This window comes from Protopterus annectens, chromosome 3.part1 (assembly GCF_019279795.1).
Source record: "Protopterus annectens isolate FY-2018-M chromosome 3.part1, PAN1.0, whole genome shotgun sequence".
Taxonomy (NCBI): domain Eukaryota; kingdom Metazoa; phylum Chordata; order Ceratodontiformes; family Protopteridae; genus Protopterus; species Protopterus annectens.
Genome location: NC_056732.1, coordinates 733,779,752 through 733,791,778, shown reverse-complemented (window position 1 = coordinate 733,791,778; position 12,027 = coordinate 733,779,752). Strand labels below are relative to the sequence as shown.

The following is a 12,027-nucleotide window of genomic DNA, read 5'->3' as shown; positions in this document are numbered from 1 at the left end:
GCCACCAATGTTATAGGGTGGTGATACTACTGCCACCACTGTGAATTCCAGGTGGTGGACTGCCACACTCTGTTATGTCAAGAACTGATGGGTTTTGAATTCCCCCAGACAACCAAGCATGAAGTAATAGCAAGAAAGTGCACACAAGTCTATTTCAATAATTAATTCCTAAAATATAGCTTGGCCCCAAGTGTGTAAATGGAATATGCACCGTTGTCCTGGGTATGGACTTTCAACATCCACAGCCAGACTGGACTGCACACGAGAGGCTTCCAGAGCTGAGTCTTTTGCCAAAAAGCCCTGGCTCCTTTCTCACCACTCTCTCTGTGAACCAATGTTTTCCAATGTCCCTTTATACGTGGTAAATACATTTAATACACAATTCACTGAGAAGGTTGGCAATATTTTCCAGTTCCCTACAGCTTTCTTCATGTCATGGTAGTATTGTCACCACTTTGAGTTAGGGGCAGAGATACCCAATTATCTTGATACTCTTAACCATGCCAAATGTAAATGCACCAAATTAATCTCACTTTGCTAGTTGTAGGCCTAAGCAGTCTAATGTGAACAATGTGCACCACATTGGTTATCAATTAACAGTTCTTCTACAATAAACAGCAGTCCATTTTGTATTGTATATTTATCCACATCAGCCACAAGATTAAAGGTTAATAAATTAGCTTTATTTAAATTTAAATAATAAAGAAAACAGTGTAAATACTTATTAAAATATACATAAGTTGACACACAGAGGGAAATAAAATAAAAGGTAATCAAAATAGACAGGGTGCATATAGATAAACCTAAGCTCCAGATACCTAAGTTCCCTGGCTGTATCTTACTATAGAAATAGCCCCCTTCTTTTTTCCCTATTTATCAATGACCTACATCTGAATATACCACAAGCCACCTGCATTCAATATGCTGATGACTCAATGCTAATCTGCACTGCAAAAAATATTCCCTCCCTCCAGTCCCTCACCCAAACAGTCTTCCAATGTGTTGAAAATTGGTTTTTGCAACAGTGCCTCCTCCTTAACCCCAAAAAAACTAAACTTCTTCTCTTTACTCCTACTCATAAATCTCCCACTCCTCTCTTTACTATCTCCTCAAATAATGCAACCTGTATAAACCCTGACAAGACCACTGGACTGCTAGGTGTAACTATTGATAACCATCTCAATTACGATGAACACATTAACACCACTATTAAAAATGTCAACAAAAAAATTGGGACACTCTACAGAATTAAACCCTTTCTTACCCCAGAAACTAGAAAAACCATTGCACAGACACACCTGATCTCCACCCTCTTTTATGCCTCACCTATCTATACTAACTTATCCAAAAATAACATTACCAAACTCTCTATCTGCTACAATAGCATAGCCAGATTCATTACTGCTACTCCCCTAAGAACTCACCATTGTCTTAACCTCAAACATCTAGATTGGTTAGAGCTAAATAACCACTTACTCTATCAACAACTACTTATCATTCATAAGACCCTTTACTACCCTGAGATAACCCCTAGCCTTACAAAACTGATTATACCATATAAAAACCTAGCCACACTCCGTTCTGCTAATAAACTACTAGTATCTCTACCTAAATCATATAATAAAGCTGGGGATTCATTACTTGCAAACTCAATAGGTAAAATCTGGAATCAACTCCCTCAAGAAATAACTAATCAAAACTCTACCTCTCTTTTCAAAAAACACATTAAAGAACATCTCAAAACAAAATGGATATGTCCGTGTGCAAATCCCAACTGAAATCATGTCCTCACTCACCTAGTTCTACCCCCCCTATCCCCCTTACTTAGCTCCTCTCTAAACTTTCAGGAGTTTGAGAGTCATTGTCTAAGAACTAGGCTTGTACCAGTAACCTTTTTTTCTGTCTGTGTAACTTCTTTTTGTGTTACTGTTACTGTTTTATAAGTCTAATATAGTAGTATGTAGTATAAGTTTATCTCCTATTTTTAGTATTTGTTTTGTGTTGAAACTTATTTTTCTTCCTACCTTGTATTGTTTACTCATATTATGCCTTACGTGATAAATCTTTGTTTATTGCCTGTACTGGAGCTTTTCTCCCCGGGCCTCTACTGAAAACGGATATTATGTCCAGTTAGACTAGCCCGGTCAACAAATGTAAAATAAATAAATAAAATAAAATACTGTCTATAATGCTCAGAAGTTAGATAAATGACTAAGGAATACCATTCTGGGGATGGATGGCAGAGATTTGACAACTTCTGCCGAACTAAGAATGACATCCTGCTACAGGCATTCAGAACCCATGAGTGCCATATGTTGGGGAAACGGGTGCTCACCAGATACCACAGAGCTATGTCTAGAAGATTATTCTGGCAGTTAATGCAGGTGAATAAGGCTATGAGCTGTTAATGAGCTGCTTCTTATAGTACATGGTTTGATTGCTTTAGCCTCCACTTGCCTACAGTGTGACTCATAGCATATCACTAAACCAACCATTGCTTCAGGGGAAACTGGACTAGGCTTTTCAGTGGTCTCCTATACCACACATCTAGTCATTACCTATGAACCTTTGAACATCAGTGTTGTTGATGGGTACAATTGCATGACACAGTAATGCCAGAGGCATGTCACCAATGTGATCAGGTTGGCCTAAGGCACATATTATAGCAGCAAAAATGTTAGCCATTGGAGTGGAGCCACTTCTCATTGCCAGCCTAATTGATTAAATGTTTCTAGTGTGTCAGCATGGAGATGAAGGAGCAGATATCTCAGAGGACATAGATTTCAGGAGTGGCCAACCTTCATGTGGCTCAGAAGGAGATGCACTATGTTAGTAACCACAATGGATGTGTATACAGAAAGAATGCACATACAGGATGTAGGCAGGCCACATATACCAATGCACATGTGCCCCATATATATATCAGATATGTAGGCAAACAGGAATGGCAGCAGAGGTATGTCTTTGTTCTATATCTGCATATTCTGTACCACTATTTACATGTACAATGCAGGGTCTCACAAGTAGCACAGGTATTCAGATTCACTCTGCTCTGCTTGTAAATTTTTTTCAAAGACTGAATCACTGCTATGGTGACATGTACAGGCTGGGTCAGGAGAGAAAGCCGATGTCAGTACCTGTGCAGGGCCTGTCCAAGATGTATGCACACAGTGTTACAGTCAGATGGCATACAGGCACAGCCTGTCTGCTCCAACTGTTCAAGATGAAGGTAAAGCCTCACTCACATCTATGCTAATGGTACACATAAGCACTCACAACCCCCTATTGAAAGGGCTCCCCTATGACTGAGAGCACCAGTATAGCTACTTCATGACTCTGCATCTGATGTGGGTATTGATACCATGTGGCAAACTTGCAGGAGTTCCTGACACTATTACATGGCACAGCCAGCTCCGATATATGGGTAGCACTAGGGCCCAATCAGGAGATGTGCAGGGATATTATCTGGGCATAGTCTACTGCTACCCAAGCCAAATGGAGATAAATTCTGTGGTGCATGGCTTCCACGAAGATGTCACCCAGCACTATCAATGCCTTGGTGAGGCATGGAGATAAGGGTGGATTCTCTGCTATGCCTCAGGAGGACTACAGTGATACACATCTGTGCCATATCCATCTCCATGTGAAGTCAGCAAGTGCCACCATTACTGCTGTGTCTAGCAGTGTGGTCGATAGGTAGTGTGGACACATACAGGGGGTCAGTCAGGATGGGAGACTATCACAAGGTACACAGTCTGTTTCTGCAGGCCTAGAAGTATTTTCTTCCACTATTGCACACCAAGGGCAGAGATGCATTCCAGCTTGCAGGGACAGGACACCTCACCAGCAGACTGCACAAAGGTCCTATTCCTACAATAGTGCAATATCCTTGTCAAAGGGGGCTTCTAGTCTTGCTCCATTAAGCATGTACGATGGTACCAAACCATAGTCATGTAGTGGTGCCCCCTCTCTGATACCATATGACACACCTGTGACACACAGAATCCCTCTCCACAAGACCATCATCTACTCCTCTGATAACATGCCACACATCTGAGATGTGATATCAGTCATATGTCACTGTGTCCCTTGGCACCTCTGGAAATAACAGCTATAATACCTCCACATACATCATATTGGAGGGATGGTAGAGTGTATCTGATGTATAGTGCGGCTCAACACTGAACTGCCCAGCATACCCTTTAACACTGCATGCACAATGCTTGTTCTGACTGCCGCTGCATGATGTGTTCATCATGATACCACCAATTCAACTGTGCTAGCATGTACTATGCTTGTCACTGTCTGGTGGGTGTGCAGCTGCTACTCATTCTCTCTCAGTCTCACTGTCATCACTGGATGAGATTCTTACATTGGCTGTGACAGGAGCTGCAATAACAAGTCTAGACATTCCCGGGACTGGTTATAGGTCTGCATGCTTCCTAGTATTCATATTATATAGTATGCTGCATGTACTGGAAATTCTGCAGGTTGTGGCAGAAGTGTACTGCAGTGCTACCCAGGCATATTCAGGCAGCAGAACTGAGATACCTGCTCTGATTTTCTCCGGTTTGCACATATATGTAGTTGAGACATGATGTATGTGTTTTGCATAGATATCCTCAACAAGGGCCCCAGCGGGCATTCAACATCACCTCTAAAACATAGGGGGAATGTATGAGGAAGTAAGATAATTGTACATATTATCTTTGGCTCTGAATATATCTGATTAGCACAGTGCCTGCACCTACCAACTAGATGGCGCTATGAAATTTTATTATGCAGGAATTGGTGATTTCTATGTCTTGAATGCCAAATATGGAAATCAAGGGCAGTGTTAGGGTGTTGTGCAGACACACTAGATTTCTCAAATCCTGTGCACTACACACTACATGAGAGTTGTTAGAAATTTGGACCTTCTTGCTGACATAATAGTTTGTGACCACCAGATGGGGATTTTATTGACACGTATAATTTATTTTAACTAGTATTTTGGGGAAGCAAGTGATGCCATAGAACCCATTAATAGTGGTGGCTCTCTTCCCTAGTGTCTGGGGAAAAATATTTTCTTCGACATATGAAAGTAGGATATTGAGGAATGTAATGAATATAGTGTAGTCTAATGCTTGCAATATTCTCAATATTTTCCCTTTTTGCCAATCAGTAAGTTCTTTACATACATTAGTGTCCACCAACACAGTAAATCCATGCATTTCTCCCACCCCCGTTCATGGGCAACATGTCAGTCAATGCCCATATCATATCATATCACTGTCCTTTGCAAACAGTTTGTCAGCTGCCACTCACTTTAGTAGGTGGTAGTAAGTGATGCACTCCTACTATTGTTTTTATTCACACCACCTATCACCTCATCATGCTACCAGATGAGACATAGTGGTACTAATACTCAGTGCAGTTGCATGAACATTGTTGCTGCTCCATGCTGCTCCTAGAATCTTTTGTTGCAACTCTGCAAATTCCTGCATGCTTTTGCTCTTACAGTGACAAGTAAATTCCTGAATATCTACTGCCCCCTACTTGAATGAAGGATGAACTCTTTTCAGAGGCAGCACACATCAGATTCCTCCATATACAGCATACTGGATGCACGCATTCAACTATGTATCTCCATTTACTTTATTTATACATTTTAACCAGGTAAGTGCACTGATTGTTTTATTTATTAATTTGTTAACTGGGTAGGTGCACTGGTCCAAAGATCCTTTTCAATCTTGAACTGGGCCATAAGGCAAAAGCAATGCAAAATTTTACAATAAATTAGAATGCAAAGCGTAACAGCACTGCAGGTGCAACATTATAGCAATAATAACGTTCATAGCACAACATAAATATATACGTTCTCCATATACTGAGCACAAACATTTCAAAATGTTACTTGTGTGAACCCTGAAAACACTTCACAGACAGATTAAATTAGTTTTACTCCAACCATATACATCCCAGGCAGTTGCTGCTTTTCAGATTTAGGGTCCTAATGTCCAGGTCAAGATCTTGCCCTTTGAGTTTTTGTTTGCACTACATATCTTCAGTCAGTAGCTACAACCTGGTGCATACTCCCTATCAAGTATAGGCATCTATAAGTTTCCATGCCTAAATGACTAGTTAGTGGCAGCAAACATAACAACCACCCAATTATAGCTTTGTTCAATTACATGGACGGTATGGTGAATTTCTAGGTCTCAGCTGACTCAATCACAGATCACATACCTTTCTGGGGCTTGCCAAAACCTGACAGAGGAAAAATGTTTTCACTCTTCGGAGAGGAAATAGTTGATTTTTCATCATTGCTAGTTAACAATATCTAATGAGCAAGTATTAGCTATGGATTTTCTCTTCATATCAGCTGTTATCCCAATGTCATTTGCATCCCAATGGAATAACACTTTGTCAGTCTCTTTAAACTGATTTACTTCTCTTTCTCCTTAAGTCAAGTAGGATCAGTTAGAGTGACAGGACCCCAACAAACTGTTTCAAAGGATGCCTTGCTTACTTCTTACACCGCTGATAATTATTAACAGCAGATACAACTCACCAGAATTAGGTAACCCATGTAGTGAGTTTTGTAATACAGAGAGCATAGACTTCACAGCAGAAATAGCTATAGTTGATGACAGCACTTCATTCACAAAGCACTACATGCCTATCAACCCTACATATTCCAGAACAGAGAGCGGATTCACGCAAGCAGCATATATGCGATATCTTACATTAACAAAATGTTTAGCAGTATTTTCTGCACTTGCAAAGGAAACCATAAAACCTTGGGAATGGCAATATAGAAACAATATAACACTTGGAACAATGTATACAGGGCAACTCCAACAAGCTGGCAAACTCACTCGATCATAGTATGACTATGTAATACAAATGCAAACTAATTCTACCCCATGGGTGCTCCAGATACTGGCCTGTATGTACTGAACAGACACATAGTTCTCTCTGAGGATAATCTTGAAATCATTGGTTGTATGTCTTGATCTCCTACCAGCACACACACACACACACACACACACACACACACACACACACACACACACACACACACACACACACACACACACACACTACGAAATAGGAAAGACTTAAATAAATTACATCCATTTCTCCAAAAATAGAAAGTGTTCATCATGGCTCACAGGGGTCATCAAGATGATTTTCATTGGTATTTACTGGCCATGACAGATCAACTATCAATTCTTCTGGCATCTTTCATCCAATCCACAACTATCTCTATAATTAATTCTGATGCAAAGAACCTGCAGTCTCCAGATCCTGAGATCGTTAACGTTCAGACTTAACAGCTGATAATCTTGCTGTTGCCATATTCAGTGATCAAAACAGATCTCTAGGGATGTTTTAGGTCCAGGAAGTCAGATCCATGTTTGGCATGCTTGAAAACCAAAATAATTTTTTCACATAAGCTCCATTTAGTTTTTAATTATTTGATATGTTTATTGAATGCAGGCTTACAGTATTCAGCTGTAAACTGCATTTAGCTGCAGTTTTCTTATGTTCATGATCCAGTAAGGTGTGTAACACTTTGGTTTAGAAAAATGTCGCTTGTCTTTCTCCAACTTGATTTGTCACAGGCCTCTAAAGAGAGCACTTGCCACTTTTATCTTTCTTAAAGGCTTAATTTGTGGCAGGCCACTTATAAGAGCACTGGCTCCTTCCTGCAATCTAAATTTTGTCTTGGAGAAAATACCACCTCCAACAGCAGACCTGTAACCAGTTGTGTTCCACAGGGATCAGTCCTGGGACCTCTACTGTTTGGAATCTATTTCTCCAAAGTATAAACTAAGACTAAAGGTCTGTGGCTGACAAAGTTTATAGATGACTGCAAACTGGGAGTGGACATAGAATCTCCTAATGATGTCAACATCCTGCAAGAGGGTCTTACACAATCAAATGATTGGTGCCAAAGTCATGGCCTTAAACTCAATGCAAAAAAAATGTATTATCACCCCCTTTCAGTAAGAGTGATATTCCTGCTAACTATCACATCAATAACAACACCCTAAGTACGCACTTAATGGTGAGAGACCTGGACAAACAGGTTGACAGCAATCTTAACTTTGATCACTGTATATTCACAGTGGTAAGAAGGGCATTGCCTCTAGGAAAAAAAAGAGGTTATAACCTTCCTGTACTCTTCCATCATCAGGCCAATAATTAAGTACAATGTCCCTTTTGGTATGTACCTTTCCAAGCACGTGCAGCAACTGGAGAAACAACAAAGGTTCCCCACAAGGAAAATTCAAGGTCTTCAGCATCTGTCCTATGTGGAGCATCTGAAATCACTGTCACTTTAGTCTGTTTCATACAGACTACTCAGAGGTGATCTTTGCCTTGCATAAGGCAGTCTTTGACCCTGCTTTATTAGAAATGCTGCATATCCACAAGTGAAATGGTACACAGGTTACTCACTCTAAAGACCTTAACCTGGTATATGATATTAATAGAACCTGCTGGAGGGACAGATTTGTCTCTCAGAGGTTACCACACCTTTGGAACAGACTTACACTTCATGTCAAGCAGAGCATCTCATTGGCCCTCTTCAAATGCAATCTGGACAACTGAATGGATGACTGTAAATTCACCACGGGGGGGGGGTCCACCTATGTCCCTCTTACAGAGGGGCAATAGGTGCTGATCATGGAAATAAGGGTAAAACTTAGCTAGGCTTGTAAGGGCCCTAGGGTCATTAGCCTAGTAACCTCCTATGATCCTATGCATCATCTCATTTTCTGAATCTGTGGTTCCGTATGATCTCATTCATTGATAGCAATTACTTATCACAGAATAATTCCAAAACTGCAAGCGTTGTGGTTGAAAGAGTATCTGTTATCCATAAGGATGGGGTATGTTTCAAACAAATCCTGAATTTTATTCAAAAGTGGTTTGTGATTTCACTTTAAACCAAACCATCATTAAAGTATGTATTTCTCAATTAAATGTAATCCATAAATCTGTGTGAAGCCATACTTAACATAATGTATATACCGATGGTAGTAAAAATATTTCTTTCAGTGCTAATTTGAGTTTAATCAGGGAAAACTCTGTTATAAAACAGACTGTGTTAGCAAAACTTGACAAATATGTGTTATTATACCCTGTATAGGAAAATTCTGCCAGGGCCTTACAAGTTTCATTCAGCCTAGGCACTAGCTCTACAGCTTGACTTAGAGTTTTTTTTTTTCCATTCAGGTGATCTTCCGAGCTGTGACCAAGACACTGCCCACAAACTTACAAACTGGGAATTCAGTCCAAGGGTAGGGTTTAGAAAGCAAGTCCTACATGGATTGTTACAGTCAGTCCCACATCCAATTTGTGTAAATAGTTAATTACTCATTCTAAAAAGTGTTGAAGGAAGTGAGAGACTTAGAAATTAGATAGTATCTACTCTGCTCCAGATCACTGAGGGTATCTGTCTGCATGGCTGCTACCCAGCCTCTTTCCGCCAGGTGATCCGTAGTCCTTTCATATTCTATTCCAGTGTTTCAGGAGTTCCTGAAAAGTACTCAGTGGAATGGATTTCAACTTCCTCTGTTTTTTCTCTTTTCTTCTGTTTTACAGTAAATATGTTAGGGAGGCTCCACCCTGCCGACTTGGAGGCTGTTCTCTGATATAGACATGTGCAGGTAAAATTAGTTGTCCAAACAAAACACAAAGGAGCCTCTTCAAGTTGCATAAAATATTTACTGGTGTCTCCTGGTACCTCGACTCATGCCTTCATGGGATCAATTACACACCAGAAAATCATTCCTCATATAGTACATCAATTAACACCGCATCCTGAACATACTCATATTAAAGTGAAAATGTCCCTTTAACCAAAAGCACATAGAATGAGTCAAGACAAACTATTATTCCCATTCTTTCCCGTGAAAATTAAACATTAAAATTTACTTCCAGATTTAAACCTGTTGGATGCAAAGTGTTAAAATTAACAATGAATCTAGTTTCCAAAGCTAGTAATTTACTTGCAAGTATTTCACCATATTGACATAAAGGTTTAGCCAATACACTGAAAAATAAAGTAGAATCTGAACCCCCATGGCAAGTCAAGAAATGTTTTACAACTGTGCTATCCAATCTACTGTATCTGATGTCCCCCAAATGTTCCAGGATGCACTTCTTAACCTGTCTCTTCGTTTGTCCTATATACCATTTAACAACAGGACACCTGCAACTAATAACATACACCACCAAACTAGAACAACAGGTGAACCTGTGTACAGCTCTGTACACCTTATTATTAATTCATGCTTAAATTTCTATTATTAAGCAATTCCTTAAAATTTTAAAATCTGACATATGAAAAGGTAACCTTCTTCGGGAACAAACCTCTAGTAGTGTCTCCCTGTTAATTTTAACACTTTGCAACCAAGTAGTAGTAGAAGTAGTACCCCATCAACAGAGCTGCCCTCAAAAATCTGGAGCTACAGTATGCACTATGTAAATAACATATATGATTAGGGTAACATCTTGGTGATACCATTCCTGCCAGAAACAGTGAGATCAGCATGACAGGTAAGCCAACTACAGTGATGTATCTGCAGTACCACTGTAAGTATTGTGTAACTTTATGTAATGGTTCTACACTTTGGATACATGCAACTTGTAAAAATAAAAATTGGGGACTTTGTAACACTAGCTTTATATAGTATGGCACAGCAGCTGTACTTGTATTCTTTACATTGAAACTAACAATATGCTTTAAATAATATTTGTCTACTTTGCAGCTAGGTTAGTGTTGATTACTTTGCCATCTATAACAACACAATAATAATAATAATCTTTTTTTTTATCCCACAGATCCGCTACAATATGGCAGCCTAATGAACATTTCACAAACTATTGGGAAATTAGCAATAAATGGAAACTTGTCTGCCCTTGGATTTAACATTTCTTCATTAAGCCTTGTCAACCCAGTTCCACCTTCTGATAACCCAGCATGGAACCAAGTAAGAGATCACTTTTAAAACTGCATTTGAGATTGGGCATGATGTTCAAATTTGCAATTCCAAAGGGAGATTTATATAAGGTAGTATATGAGGAGATTCTGTAGAAGCTTGTCTTGTGCTAGATTATATCTGACCAGGTTGCAGACGCTGGACTGATGCTTACTAGTCTACTTTTTCTTGATCTTGACCACAGGTGGACAGTGGTCTCACCTTCGATAACCACATCCCCACAACAGTCAGGAAATCCTTCTATGTGGCACACCTCATCACTAAGGGCTTTTCATCCAGAAAAAAGGAGGTCATTGTCTCACTGTACTCATCCCTCATTAGACCCATTATAGAATACAATGTCCCATTTGGTATTTACCTCTCAAGACATCTGCAACAACTGGAAAGGCCACAGAAATACCTCACTAAAAGAATCACAGGCCTAAAGCAGATGTCCTATGCTGACCATCCAAAAAAACTCCAGCTATACTCTGTCGCATATCGTCTACTCAGAGGCGACCTCTGCTTAACATACAAGGCCATGTCAAAACCCAGCTCTGGGTTCTACATGCTACACTTAAAGAAATCCCAATCCCTCAGAGCCACACGCTCCAGGGATCTAAACCTTGTCATCACAATGAACAAAACATGCTGGAGGGATAGGTTCCTGACCCAGAGACTCCCCAGACTCTGGAATAGACTGCCTGTACATGTCAAGCAGAGCGCCTCTTTGACCCTCTTCAAAAGGAACCTTGACGATTGGATGGGAGATATGAAATTCACCCCAGGGATCACATCAGGCACCCTGCTATACAGGGGTCCAGGGAAGTACATATTGTGGGAAGAAATAGCCAGGGAATTGTTATGGCTAGGCTTGTATAGGCCTTAGGGCTGATAGCCTAGTACCAACCTATGAACCTATAATCTGCAAAAAATAAATAAATAAATAAATAAGACTGATGCAATAGGTTCTTGTCTCAGAGCAATTGCAGGGTTTTCAAACAGCAGCTTCCTTTCCACAAAAGCTGTTCTGGGATGAATTATTTTGTTA

At 40.0% G+C, this 12,027-nt stretch overlaps 1 protein-coding gene across 1 annotated transcript in view; it reads left to right on the top strand.

Moving 5' to 3' along the window:
- Positions 1–12,027, top strand: part of LOC122798278 (fibrocystin-L-like) — a 399,773-nt gene that overhangs the window by 257,426 nt on the left and 130,320 nt on the right. The window contains exon 14 of the mRNA XM_044067090.1: positions 10,840–10,988. Coding sequence (XP_043923025.1) covers positions 10,840–10,988 — 149 coding nt within the window. The remainder of the gene's footprint in view (positions 1–10,839; positions 10,989–12,027) is intronic.